The sequence below is a fragment of the Chiroxiphia lanceolata genome, chromosome 17, assembly GCF_009829145.1.
Source record: "Chiroxiphia lanceolata isolate bChiLan1 chromosome 17, bChiLan1.pri, whole genome shotgun sequence".
Taxonomy (NCBI): Eukaryota; Metazoa; Chordata; class Aves; order Passeriformes; family Pipridae; genus Chiroxiphia; species Chiroxiphia lanceolata.
In genome coordinates, this window is record NC_045653.1 from 2,798,327 (window position 1) to 2,812,599 (window position 14,273).

The 14,273-nt window shown below is 42.8% G+C and overlaps 1 protein-coding gene across 1 annotated transcript in view; it reads left to right on the plus strand.

Moving 5' to 3' along the window:
• The window catches only part of TRPC4AP (transient receptor potential cation channel subfamily C member 4 associated protein), a 35,733-nt gene that overhangs the window by 8,126 nt on the left and 13,334 nt on the right, over positions 1-14,273 (plus strand). Inside the window, exons 2-9 of the mRNA XM_032704689.1 lie at positions 1,842-1,970; positions 2,222-2,338; positions 4,885-4,942; positions 6,133-6,188; positions 7,730-7,858; positions 8,969-9,170; positions 10,914-11,102; positions 12,088-12,230. Of these exons, the coding sequence (XP_032560580.1) occupies positions 1,842-1,970; positions 2,222-2,338; positions 4,885-4,942; positions 6,133-6,188; positions 7,730-7,858; positions 8,969-9,170; positions 10,914-11,102; positions 12,088-12,230 (1,023 nt within the window). The remainder of the gene's footprint in view (positions 1-1,841; positions 1,971-2,221; positions 2,339-4,884; positions 4,943-6,132; positions 6,189-7,729; positions 7,859-8,968; positions 9,171-10,913; positions 11,103-12,087; positions 12,231-14,273) is intronic.

Here is a 14,273-nt window from a genome sequence, read left to right on the forward strand (position 1 = left end):
TGTCATTCTCCAGCAGTGCTGGTTGATTACTCTGATCCAGAAGTCAGAAAGCAGGGAAAAGGTAAAAAAGTCTCCCCAGTTGTCGACTTTATGTTCCAGGTCTGCTCATGCTGCTTCAGTCAGCCCTTGTAGCAAGAAATCTTGGTACTTCATACCTGAACTGATACTTCAAGAGCCTTGAAGTTCTTAGTTACCTACAAATTTAGGTATTTCATCAGGAAAAGACCCCTAAGTATTTGGGAAGCTTGGAAGGATGAGGACCCACTGCAGCTGCATTGCCAGGCTGAGTTTTCAAGGGCTTGCATCAGTTTTCTGGTCTTCCTGTTTAACAAGCAGAGAAAAGGGTTAAATTGTCAGCAGAAATTGGGGTATATTTGCATATAATTGTCTAATCAGGACTTGAGTGGCCCTTTGGAATTGCACACTGAGGTGGATCTGAGAAGGATGTCTGGCTGAAACAATGAGTGAGATTTCCTGGCTGTTAATTATTAACAAGGAACAGTTAAGCAGGAGGGAGGGAAACTCAGTTAACCACAGGAAGGGTCAGAATGGGAGCAGCTTAGAGGTTTAGGCCTTAGGAGTAAGACCAAATCCACAGATGTGCCAGGGCAGGGTCAGGTTGGATCTCAGGAAAGGTTCTTCCCCCAGAGGGTGGTTGGCACTGCCCAGGCTCCCCAGGGCAGTGGGCACAGCCCCAAGGCTGCCAGAGCTCCAGGAGGGTTTGGACAACGCTCTGAGGGACAGGGTGGGATTGTTGGGGTGTCTGTGCAGGGCCAGGAGCTGCACTGGATGGTCCTTGGGGGTCCCTTCCAAGTCAGGATAATCTATGTTCTAAATGTTGCCTTGAAATCCTGCTGGCTGTATTTATTGTCTGCTTTACCTTTCTGTACAAGAATAATTACCTTTTTGGGGGTTGGTGTAGGTATTTCTGAAATATCATAAAGGAAGGGAGTTAAATTTTGGTCAGCATTGACTTTACCAAAGAGCTCCTCCTTTGCAGCTTCTGCTGGCATTAACCTGGAAGTGTTCAGCCTTCAAAACATCTTTTGTGGATTCTAAGCAGAATATTTTAGTCTTGTGCTGCTACTTCATGTCTTTTTTCAGGTGTAAAATACAGTGGTGATTATGGAGAATTTTTTTTTAATCTTTTGGTGAGAAGGACAAACCTGAAGAAAGTTTGGACAAGTGTAGTAGCAAATGCCAAGGTGTTCTTTTTTTGTGGCTGCAGCCTCTTTTTCAGCCAACATTGCTGTTCTACTGATTTAAGTGGTGGTCTCCATTTATAACAGAGGGGAATTTCCTCTGTATGTTTGATATGTTCTACTGGAGCTTGCTTGTCAGTCTTTGTGGTTTGGGTCAGTGCTGTGACCAACAATGGCTTCAGGGACTTGGCTGAGGTAATACTCATTTCAGCTAATAAAGCCTTTCCATCTTCTGTGTTCTACACCTTAGACTAGTTTGATTTGGGATAGTGGCAAGGGCACCCAGTTCCTCCCTCACTGGCCTGTCAATTGGAGTGCTGCTAATGGAATTATTTAGAGACTAATGTGCTCCCATTTTAACATACATGATCAATATAAAAATACAGGATGAGATGAAGTGCTCTAAATGACAAAATCTGCTTGAAGCCCTGCCCTGCTTCAGATACTGTGAAATTCTGCAGCTCCCAGTCCTGGCTAAACTGCTGCATGGAAAGAGGGGCTGGATTTTGGAGTGGTGCTCTCTACAGCAAGCTATTTTGCCATGATATTCCATTGCTGACATGGGGGAGGTGATAAGGTTATATTTTCCTGCTTATGAATCATTGGACACATGGGAATTATGTTGTTTCTTCCTTGCAGATCACAGAGGCCTTGTTAAAGGAGAGAGATAAGCAAGCAAAATGGAATGGGATTCCCTTGCTGTTGCAGAAGCTGTATGAGCACAGCCACCCAAACAGCGACTTCTCCCAGTGCCAAAGCATCCTAAAGGTACTGCCTGCACTGTCCTTCCTGCAGCCAGGCAGGATTGTCTACTCTGATCATAATTCTAACTAATTTTTGAAGCTGTTTGCATGATAATATGTCTGAAAATGGGCTGGTAGATACGAGCTGGGACTGCAGGTAATGATTAGTCAGTAGATCACACAGATCGTGGGAGATAATTGTGTTTATACTGTTGAGCAGTTTTCTCCTGGAACCATCTCTTGATTTTTTTTCTTTTTTATTTTTGCTCCATGCAGGAAATTTCTCCCCTTCTTTCGATGGAAGCCATGGCATATGTTACAGAAGACAGAAAAGCTGCTCAAGAGTCCACTTTCCCAAATACATACACGTTTGACTTGTTTGGAGGAGTCGATGTGAGTGCGTTTTTTCAACAATATCAAAACATTTCTGCATGATAATCATACCCCTGAGAAATCTCTTAGACCTTTGAAGCTCCTAAATGCAAGCTACAAAATGCCTTCACCAATTTGATGTTAAGCATTGGAGTTGTGCCTGTTTCTGTTAATCAAAATACGAAGGGGGTGTGTTTTTTCAAGGCATCACATAAAAGTGTGCTTTTTCTTATATGATAAATAGCCAGAAAACCTGGATATTTCTTCACTCAGTCTGTCAGTCTTTTTAACTTAAAAAGGTGAGACCTTTAATTCTCAGTGAGAACAGTTGCAAATGATTCCTGATTGTGAGATGAAATGCTACAGCTGGAACCAGAGCAGTGAGAATTTCACTTACCACTGAGGCATGTGTGGCAGTTTTTTAAGCACACCAGGACACTCTTAGCCATGTTATCTGTATTTATTCTTCATCTATGAAAAAGTTTTTTTTAAAGAACTGTAAGTTTTCTCTTGATATTCTGGCAATTTATCCTTTTGTTTATTTGTTTTAAATCTACGTTACAGAAATACCCATTTGTTCAGTTTTATGGTGACTGACTCTGGGATCTTGGCTTTCATCAGAAATGCATGATTTGTGTTTTCTGATGAACTAATTGACACTCTTCCTTTTTTCCCCCCCTTTTTTATTGTCTAATTAAGCAGTTTTTGCTGCTTCTTTCTTGTTACACTTAGCATGCCTTTACTTAAGTGAAACTGGTATTTATGCTGATTTGAAATGAGCAGTGGTTTAGTTGCCTGTGAGGACAAAAGTCTTCAGCTACCCAAGCAATTTAGAACACTTTCTCATCTGAAAATGTGCTAAATTTCCCTTGGTTTTAAAGGAAAACAGTGATACTTCCTGTAGGAATGATTTTAACCTAATGCACAGAATCTGTGTGTGTTGGGGATGAGTTGTTTTTTTGCTGGTTGGGGTTCAGTTGTTTTTTTTTCCTCTTGGGCTGGAGATGGCAAATATCAGATATGCTGTAACTACCTGGTGCTGTGACCAGAGATTTGGCTGATAGAGGTGGGTTTAATGTGGTTAAAGGCAGTGGTAGAATCCAGTGCTGTGTTTTGGTTTTTTTTGGTTTTTTTTTTCAAAAATCCTGCTCTAGGGCTTGAAAGGGAATCAGTCTGACCTGCTGGTGCTGATTGTTTTGCAGGGAGTAACTCTGAAGGATCCTAAATTTGCAGTGTATTCTCTATGCTCTAGTGTGTGATAGTATATTCTTTATAATATTTTTGGATTCTGACAGCCTTTACATCAAGGAAGAACAAAACCACATTGTCCTTCCTTTATATGAATTCATGTAAAATACAACCTGAGAGTGCAAACACATGAACTGATGAAGCCTCGTGGATTTTATACCTGAATGCAACCCCATTCCAAGAAATAAGATCTCATAATTCCCTCTCTGTGCCTTCTGCCACACAGCATTAAAACACAAACATTAAAGCACAAAAAACAAACCCCAAAACTTGAGGTGTAAATTCTCCTCCTTAAAACAGGAGCCATTAATATGAGCTCTGCATTACTGCTGCAGTCATTTTTCTCTGCTCTACTGATGCTACAATTACTGTTACAAATATTGCTGGAAAATGTATGTTCCTCTTTAAAGTTGTCTGTTTATTTATTTGTCAGTGCTTAAAATGTGGCCTCCAGGTGGCTTCCTCTGTGTCTGGGTGGGTAGTTCATTAAAAGAAGGGCAAAGTTAAGCTGGGACTAAGAGAGCAAGTAGTAGATTGTAGGTTTATTGATCAACTGGGTGGTGCCTACATTGCTGTTGACAATTTTAAACTGAATTTTAAAACTAGGGGCATTTTGCAGCACTTGGGGGAGTTATCAGTTGCTTCTAGGGGTTAACTCTCATTTTTAAGTAAACTGCTTATTTTTCAAAATGTTTTAAGATAAACCAGTGGTATAGACTGGAGCAACTAAAGATCAGTTCTACATTTAACAGAACCACAGTCCTAGTCTTGGAAAACTGATTGTTACATTCCTTAAATAGAAATGAGACAACATCTGTAAATATGTAATAAGTATAGATCAAGGTGATGTACACAAGCAGTGGCTTTTTGTCAGTGAGATTAAAATCTGGAGCAACTAAATTCTGTTATGTCTAGACCCGAAATATGTTTGAAGGCCAGAAAGATTTAGGGAAAGCCTTTGCAAAATATGCATTTCTCTGCAGATTATTGCTAAAGATTCCCTATTTTGGGAGATGTGTGATAGCCATTCCTGATTTTATCTGCAGGCATGTGAAAGCACATTCTTTGTGAGCTCAAATTCCTTAAAACTTGCCAGTGGGAGATTATTTTGTACAACCATTACTGTTTCTTCAGGGTAAATGCAACTATTTTCTGTCAATGTGATTTTGACACCAGTGGAGTGTTGATTGTGGAGCCTCCATTATTCACCTCTGTGACTTCAGCAGGGACAAGTCTGGGTTTGACTTTGTCACTGGCAAATTAATTGGTATTTGTATCTAAATGATCATTCCTTTAATTCTTTTATCTTATCGTTACAGCTTTTAGTAGAAATTCTCATGAGACCAACTCTTATTACACAGAAAAAGAAGCAGAAAAGTAAGTAAATTCATGTTTTATCTCTTCCCTCCCCAATTTTGCCTTGTGTTCTTATTCAGACAGAAATTGTTCTGTTTTTCTGTTATTCTCTTTCCATACCAGCAATTTCCTGTTGATTCATTTAGGAATGAATCACTGGTCTCTTTGTTCTCCATGGTACTGATTGGTGTTGGGATTTGGGATAGTCACCTGTTGGGATAGTCACACGGCTCCAGAGGGTTCATACACTCAGCACAACATCCCTCACTCAAAGAACTAAATCTGCAATCAGTGGAAACTCTTGTTGCTACTGTGGCTACAGCTACAGTGAGCAATTTTTAATAATAAGCCACAAAACATTGTTTATGTAGTAGGAGCTACAGAGATTGTGAGATAAAAAGTGTGCTGTTCTCCTGACTCATTTCCACATTGCTGTGAGGAGAACTTTGCCAAGGGGGTGCAGTGGCTCCAGCACAACTTTCCTGCTGGAGCAGCTTTGCTTCAGTGTTTTCCTTTGCCCTGTTTGTGACTCTGCTGGTCCCCTGAGCCCTTGTGAGGAGAGGGAATGTCCTGGTGCCCTCTGTGCCCGTCAGCCAGGGAACTTCAAAGGTGAAGTGGCTTGAACTTGAGCTAGAGGCAGCTGTTGTAGGGCTGTACTGAAAACATATTTTAAATATTAAAATGTGCAGTGAATCAGATGGAAAGCTGTTCTTATGAAGTCCAGGTGCTGTGTGGAGAACACTACATGAACTGTCCTTATTTTTTTTTTCCCCCATACTAAATAATTTCACATGTGAGCAGGTCAGGTAAAGGCTTAGGGAATCATGGAATGATTTGGATTGGAAGGGACCTTAAAGATCATCCAGTTCCACCCCCTGCCATGGGCAGGGACACCTCCCACTAGCCCAGGTTGCTCCAAGCCCCGTCCAACCTGGCCTTGGACACTTGCAGGGATGGGGCAGCCACAGCTTCTCTGGGCAACCTGTGCCAGGGCCTCCCCAGCCTCACAGGGAAGGATTTCTCCCCAGTATCCCATCTAACCCTGGCAGTTTGAGTCCTCCTTCCAGTTTCTATCCTCCAAGGCATTTGCACATGTGATCTGAGGTAGCAGCCTGCAATTCCCCCCCATTTTATGGCTTTCCATGACATTCCTTGGCATTAGTGTCCCTTGGCAGCCTGTGGCTGGTGACTGACTGTTCTCTCCTTTGCAGTAAGTGATGACCTCATCAAGGACTGTCTCAGCATACTGTACAACACGTGTCTGTGTGTAAGTACAACTGCTGCAAAAGTCTTCTGCTGGTCTCTTTTTGCAGGTGCCACTTGATAAGACAATATACAGACTCTTAAGTGTAATTTAAACTTACTCTGAAGCTTCATGTGAAAAATTCCTTCAGTTAAATACAGGACTGCCCTGTATTTTGGTGTGTTACACAGTTTCTTAGTCAAGTTTAAATCCTCTGGTTTGGATCTTTCTGTCTCTGTGTTTCAATAGGAAAGCCATGCCAGCCTTTGTTGAGTTCCATCTTAAAATTTGGAACTGGAAGTAGATCCCTGTTAACCCCAGCTGCAGCTAGTCTTGTTCAGAACTGGTGCTGACCAAGTGTTTTAAGTTTGATCCTTCAACTCCTTCATGTTCTGGGTATCAGTTTAGTTCAGCTCTGGGGATGGCAGAGCAGCACTAAGGAAGGTGCTGGGTTAAAGGCCTGTGGAAATACCTTGTCATTAAAATTCTGAAGCTAAAAGCACAGGCCTCCAATTATGCATGCAGAGAACATCCTCAGGATTGTTTACTTCATCACACACTTCATTATGCCACAGCCCAGGGAACGTTGTTTAACAAAAATTTAAAAAGAAGAGAGGTGGTTGGTGGCTTGGAGCTCTTCTGAAGACAGCCTGATCTCCAGAGTGTGAGTCTTACACAGTCATGTCTCACTGCTGATCTGCACACATGGGAGGGGAAAGAGAAAGGATGCTTTTTTTCTTGGCTTAGATGATTTATTTTTTTAACTACAGGTAATGCTACTTCTGCAAACTGTGAAAGAAGCAAGTTTGCAATTTTTAGAGTAGCTGCTGTTTTAATTCACTTTGGTATTACTGCTGTCTCTTGACTGAGAAGTGTGCAGGATCACAGAAATGGTGTGTGTGCAGTATTAATGTGTAGATATTGAGGAAGTATCTAAGCCAGTGTAGTTCTGTGAGCACTGGTGATATGCCAGTCACACAGAGCAGACAGCTTTGCAGGCAGTGAGGATGCAGTTTTAAGTTCCAGGGAAGCCTGGCTGTGCTCTCAGCAGAGCTCAGAGCATGAAACTTGTCTGTAATGATTAGAGCATGAAAGCCAGTCTTAAATTCAGTGCTGAACTAAAGTTCAGGCCTCAGTGTGACTTTTGGGTTCATCACCAGGTTCATTTAGGCCAGTGCTGCATTTGGGTGACTCAAACTGAGAGTGGTGGTGAGGGCTGAGGAGTGGCTGCATTTGCATATCATGGCATGGAGCTGGTGACAGTTTGTATGGGAAAGCAGAGACAAGCCTCTCTGGAGTGTTGCCAGGCAGGCAGTGTTTAGTTTGGATTCAGGCAAGTAAACAGCTCTGAGGTGAAGCCTCTCATCACGGAGCCTGTCAGTTTTGCAGGCTCCTGTTACCTTCAGACAAGGACTGGGGTTGGTTTTGGTGGCCATAAACCCAACTTTTCCTGGTGCCAGGAGCAGCTGGGTCGGTAACACACCATCTGCAGGGCTGTGTCCTGCACGTGCTGTGAGATGTGGCTTCTCAGGGTGGGCTCTGAGCAGGTCTGTGCTGGTTTGCAGACGGAAGGAGTCACGAGGCGACTGGCAGAAAGAAACGACTTTGTGTTGTTCCTGTTTACACTGATGACAAACAAAAAGACATTCCTACAAACTGCAACGCTCATTGAAGATATCCTGGGAGTTAAAAAGGTTAGTTACTGGTTTCTTTGTTTTATTTGTATGGCTTTTCAGGCCAGTAGAGGAAAGAGCTGTTGCTTTGAAGAGTTGCTGAGGATAGTCCTCTTAAGCTGCCAGTCCCACCTGTAGTTTATTTGAAACCTGACTGTTCACAGTGATCATTAACTTCAGTCATCTCATAGAGAAGCCACACTATTGATGTGGAGTCATCCTTGCAATGCTTTTCCATAGCTCAGAGGATGATGGGAGGTGAGCACCCATCATCTGAGTACCTCACTGTCATTAAAGTACAGCCAGTGTTTCAAATAAAGGAAATGAACCTCATATAAATTAATTTTTCATCCTTGCCTTCTGATTACACTTCACACATTATACTTGTCCTTGTGACATCTGGAAGGGCCTCCTGTCCTTCTCTCTTACCTTGGGCTTTGTCACCTCTCAAACAAGTTGTAGGCTGGGGAAACAGGACACTTCAGTCTTCTGCACAGACTGGGGTTGTTTTTTTAATTATTTGCCATCATCATTACAGCTGAGTTCTCTGTAATGCAAATAAAATATTAAAGGTGTAACCCTGGGAAAACCCTGAATGAACAGTGTCTATGTACATTTTGTGGAGAGAGTCAGGAGTCTGTAACTTGATACTTTTTTACTTAGAGTAAGGTTGAGGTAGATGTAATTCCTGAAATAGATAGGAAACAAGCTTAGTTCATGTGAACAAAAATGGTGTTTTTCTGACAAACGTTTTCAGCCTCTTTTTATTAAAAAGATCTTTTGATGAAAAAACTGAAAAGTAATCTGAAAGGTGATTCTTATCTGTGAGTTTCAAAGAAAATACAGAAGTGGAAAACAAAATTGAAACTTTCAATACCCAAACATAATTTATGTATGAAATTGGTTTGTGGGGTTTTTAGTTAAAAAAGGCCCCCAAATTTTATGCAAATATCTAGTCTTTAAAATATGGATATCTGTACAGCAGTTGTAAATCCCAGCTGCTTTCAGAGTCTTCACTTGCTTCTCCTTTCCTAACATTGGAATAACCCACAGAGCTCCCCAGGGAGGATCTTGTGTCTGTGTTCACTTATTGAACGTCACATGTGACTCAGTTGGTGTTGCCTTCTCCAGGAAATGATCCAGCTGGATGATATTCCCAACCTGGCCAGCCTTGTGTCCAGCTTTGACCAGCAGCAGCTGGCAAACTTCTGCAGGATCCTGGCTGTCACCATTTCTGAGCTCGACACGGGCAGTGATGACAAGCACACACTTCTTGCCAAAAATGCCCAGCAGAAAAAAAACCTGGGTCCTTCTCGAGCTGAGATTAATCAAGGTAATTGTTACACTGTGAACAAATCACAGTAATCTCCATAGTAATCTCAGTTTTCCCCTTTTCAATGTCACTTATGTTTCTGGAGGATACTGAAAGTGTTGTGTCTTGCAGAGCATTTTTCTTTATTTTCTTTATCCCTCAGGCAGTTTCCTGGAAACAGTCTTTCCTGTTAATGAACTTTACTTTGTAGCTTTTGGGTTGATATGGTGTTGCTAATTAGGTGGGTTAATTTCTGTCATTTCAGCACTCTCTGATGAACTGAGTGGCTTAAAATAATTGGATTTGCTTTCTATGCCTCAGTCATGTCCATAGCAACTCTTGGTAATTCTGTGTCCTCCTTAAAAGACTGATTTCTGAACTAAAAGTGTGTGCAGCGTGGTTGCTGTTGGAGCAGTTCCTCTCTGATTTTATCTGATGTTGTGTTGAGCAGGATGTCTGTCTTTGTCAACAAGGAAATTGTGTTTAATGTTAGTTATGTTGCCCACTGTTACCAAAGCAGCCTTGGAAATCTGTGGGTCTCATCTCAGCTTTAACTTAGGGCACAGTGTAGGTTTCCTTATTTTGCTGAGTACTTCTCAAGTGCAAAAGCCTTACCTAGAAGGATGAGTAGGAATTGGAAAAGTTAAATTGAAGTACCCTCAAATGTAGAATCTGCTGTTTTCAGCTCTTGCTGTGCTGAAAAGCATTTGAGCTTCTGAAGCAGATTTGAGAACTGCATCCAGTGAGAGGTGAGTAGCATAATACAGCAGCTGAGAAACTTTAAAGGGAGGGGTGTATTTTCTACCCTGGGATAGCCAGAATTCTCTTGTGAAGAGCAGTGGACAAGTATGGGTAGGTGTGGGTACTAAGTTTAATTTAAATCAGTTGAGCTTAATAAGCTTGGATCCCCCAGAGCTGAACTTAGCCAAGCAAATGTTTAACTAATCATTTTTTGTGTGCACAATTAGAGACTGATTCTGAGATTATAAAATATATTCTACTTTAAAAATTTTATCAGGGAGCTTATCCTTTCAGAGATCAAACTCTTTCTTATAACATTAATGGCCAAATTCTTTGTCTTTTTCCACTTGCATCTGCGAGTGTGTAGTGAAGTGAAGCCTCAGCTATGTATCTTTAATAAACAGGTCCTGGAATTAAGTTATTACTGTGAAAACTTGAGGGCAAAATGCAGCTCTTCAAGCATTTTGCAAAGCAGTGACTTCTGTCCTTGCACTGCTCCTTCTAAGGGTGCAGTTTCCCCATTAAAAGCCTCAAACCTGGGGCTGCTCTGGTGTATTCCCCATCTGTTTTGCTCCTTGATGATCTAATTCAGGAAACCATTACTTAAAAAGCTCAGGGCTTTCCTCCCAGCTATTCCAGTGAACCAGCTCAGTTTGCTACGAGACAAACACCACGGGAGGGAAAACGAAGGAGGAGCATCACACAGAGGAAAGGGGGTGTGGAGCAGCCCATTCCAAGGGCTGCTGCCTTATTTCTGCCAGCTTAATTTTCAGCCAGATCAGTTCCTCGATATTGAGTCACTTTGGACTGGAAAACAGCACTGAATTATTCCTGGGATATGAAACTCTCTTCCAGTCCTTAATAGGAGGCTGCACTGACTTCTTCCATCTTTGGATCTTTTTGACCAGATCTTTTTAACCATACTCTTCTGTATCCCTGATGTAGATGTTTTGGTACCTTGTGGCGTGGAGGATTTGATCTTAAATAGGAATAAAGTTATCTTTCTTTTTTTTTTTTTTCCAGCCACACTTCTGAATATTCCAGGCTTCATAGAGCGATTGTGCAAACTGGCAACACGGAAAGTGTCTGAAACCACAGGTACTTCCAGCTTCCTGCAGGAGCTGGAGGAGTGGTACACCTGGCTGGACAATGCACTGGTTCTGGATGCACTGATGAGAGTGGCAAATGAAGAGGCAGAGCAGAGTAGTACAGGTACCTGGCTTGCATTCCTTCAGCTGGTGTACATCCTGACCTTCTTCAGGGTTTGCCACGTGTTGCTTCTCCTTTCAACCGGAACTATCAGCAGTTAGGTCTTATTCCCAGTTTGTTCTCATGCAGCAGTGATTTTTCTTTTTCCTGATTTAAGTTAGCAGAATAGGTAGGAAATGTCCTTCAGCAGTCTGTGCCCTTTGCATGCCTAGATAACCCTGTAATGCTGTACATCCTCAGCACTAATCTCCCTGCAGAGGCAAAACAACCCTTCTGAGGTGAGTGACTTCACCAGCATTTTCCTCTAAAACTTTGGCTGATGGCTTTGGGTCCAAATGCTTCATACCAATGAAGTGACCCCTTCTTTAAAAAGGCAATCTAGTTTCAGTAAAATTGAGTAAGTAATTGAAGAAAAATAATTATTCCAGTTAATACAACCATAGGAAAATGCTTTGAAGCACATGTGTGGTTTGTTTCTTCACCCTTTGGTATTACAAAAATGCAGGGTATGTCTTGTAAAACTCAAAGTAATTAGTACTCCTGTTTCTGCCCTTAGCAGGGTAATTCTGCATAGAGTTATGAAAATTATTTAACTGTGGCCTAAGAATACTGATCCTGAGGTATGAAATGAAAGTATATTAATAGTAAATGCTTCTCATCTCTCACCCCTGCTTTCATTACCTTTTCTGCCATGTCCTGGTGCAGTAGTCTGTTAATTCATTTAGGTGAACCTACTTACTTTAGGTCACTGAGCTTATGATGGACAAACAATTTTTAAAAACTTATCTCTAAATTTCCATCTATAGGTTTTTTTTCTCTTCTGTGATTTAAATTGGTTATTTGCTGTACATCACTGGTTTTAGCTGAGAGGAAGATTCAAGCAGAGGGGCTGGTCCTACATCTGCAGTGTTGGGTGTAAAAGTAATAACTGTAACAAATCCTTGCTGTTGAAGCTGCCTCAGGCTCACATTTTTGCCTTCTTGTTCAGAGTCTTCAGATGAAAGTGGGTTGGCCAACAGCTCAACACGGACACAGCTTCCACAGTCCATGAAGATCATGCACGAGATCATGTACAAGCTGGAGGTGTTGTACGTTCTCTGTGTGCTGCTCATGGGGAGGCAGAGGAACCAGGTGAGCCCTGGGACATGGTCACACAGGCAGCTGATGTCCCTTTAGACCTGAGTGCTCATTAATTAGGTCGTGGGCACAGAAAGAGGGAGGGCAGAGCTGAAGGCACAAAGCTGGGCAGAGCCCATCGTGGCAGCCGTGCCCAGACACACAGCAAGTGTTCCACTGGGAAACAGGGCTGAGCACACAGGGGTGGGGGTCCAGTCCCCACAGAGCTGCTGCTCTGGTGCAGGATGGATGCAGGAGGATGTCTCCTGCATGAGGATCCTGTCCCTCTGTGTGAGGAAGTGTGTGGGTGTACCTGGAATGCTGCAGGAGCTGCAGCCAGACCTTCTTAACCCTCCTGGTGACCTGTTTGGATTGGAGCCCCTTTGTACTTTCCCCTTCTTTGGCTGCTTTCACTTTTGGAAACCCTCTGGGGTGGTGTGAGTGGGTGATTTTTGCAGCAGATTCCCATGTCTTGGCTGAGTGTGAGCAAATTTTAAACTCTGAGCTGAGAGAATGCACTTCAGTGCTGTCTGCACTGGGCACTGCCTGGTAACCCCACTCATCTGTTTCTTTTACCTTTCTTCCTTTTGAAATGAAAAAAAAAATTGTTCCCTGCCTCACACAGGCTTATGGAGAACAACTCCCTGCAGCCTGACTGTAGTTTGATTTAAATGGGTCAAAAGCATGTTGTGCAGGGAAAAGAAAAGCAGTCCTTGGTGCAGTTTTGACAGGTTTCCAACTTTGTCAGTCTGCTCAGCTCAGCAGAGCAGCTCAGGACAGCAGGAACCTTCACATGCCCTGGAGACTGGGAGGCCAAACTGGTGTGAATGGAAGGGACTGGGAGGGCCAGATTGGTGTGAGTTGTTGAGGGGCTGTTGTATTGGGCAGGAGTGGCTGTGTTGGGAGGCAGTTGCTTGAGCACATTTATCTTGAGTATTTTGGCCTTTGCTGGTGACCTCCCACTGCATCAAAGCCACAAACACTCGCCAGTCTCTTAAATGTCTTGATCTGAATTTAAAATGGAAGTGCAGTTGTAGTGCAGTCCCAAACATAACTAACCTGTTCACTCTGAACCTACAAAAGTGGTTGTGGACTCCCCATCCCTGGGAGTGTCCAAGGCCAGCTTGGATGGGAGTTAGAGCAGCCTGGTCTAGTGGGAGGTGTCCCTGCCCATGGCAGGGGGTGGAATGAGATGAGCTTTAAGGTCCCTTCCAACCCAAACCATTCAAGGATTCTAAGAGGATACTTGGCATTAAAAATAAATAGATTCTCTATAAGAGGGTACTAGCAATTGTTGCAGAAACCACAATCACTACCATAAGCAACTGTTGTCATTCCTTTGAGAAATGCTGTTTCCGTTGGGCATAAAATAAAATTTAAACAAAGCCCAGACGTAACTGGAACTACCAGGACGTGGATCCGTTAGGAGGACTTTTTTTTTCCATTGTATCAAGCCAGATAATTCATTGCTGCCTGATTTCACCACAGGAATGCAGTTTTGTAGATACTGCAGAAACAGCTTGCAGCTTGCACTCATCCTGCTGCCACTGCTTCAGGGAGCTGGATTCCTTCCCTCCCTGGGTCAGCTCCAGTGTGTTCCTGTCAGATATGACAAGGCAGAAAATATGCTGCTGAAACAGCCAGCTTTGAAGCTGAATTTATTTTTTAATTTCCTGGGAAAACAACTCTTTATCCTTCATCTGTTCTCTCTGCCCCCGTGCAGATGGGAAAACTAAGGATAAAGCTGGCATGCAGTTCACCTCCTCCCCAGGACTGATACAGGGGGACTGGAATTGAACTCTTGAAAGATTTGAGTTACTTCATTCCCAGATACTTCTTGTGAAATCCTTTGCCTTTGAAACACATAATATATCCTTCATTCCTTCATCTGCATAAAACTTGTGTGGCAGATGTGAATCCAGTTTCCCTTCCTGAGCCAGGCAGATGAAAGCTGGAGCTGAGCTGTTCTCCATGGAAAGCTCCAGTGTGAGGGACAGCAGTGTCTGCAGTACCACACTCACTGGCAAGCACTGCAGCTGCTTGGTGGTGTCCCTTTTC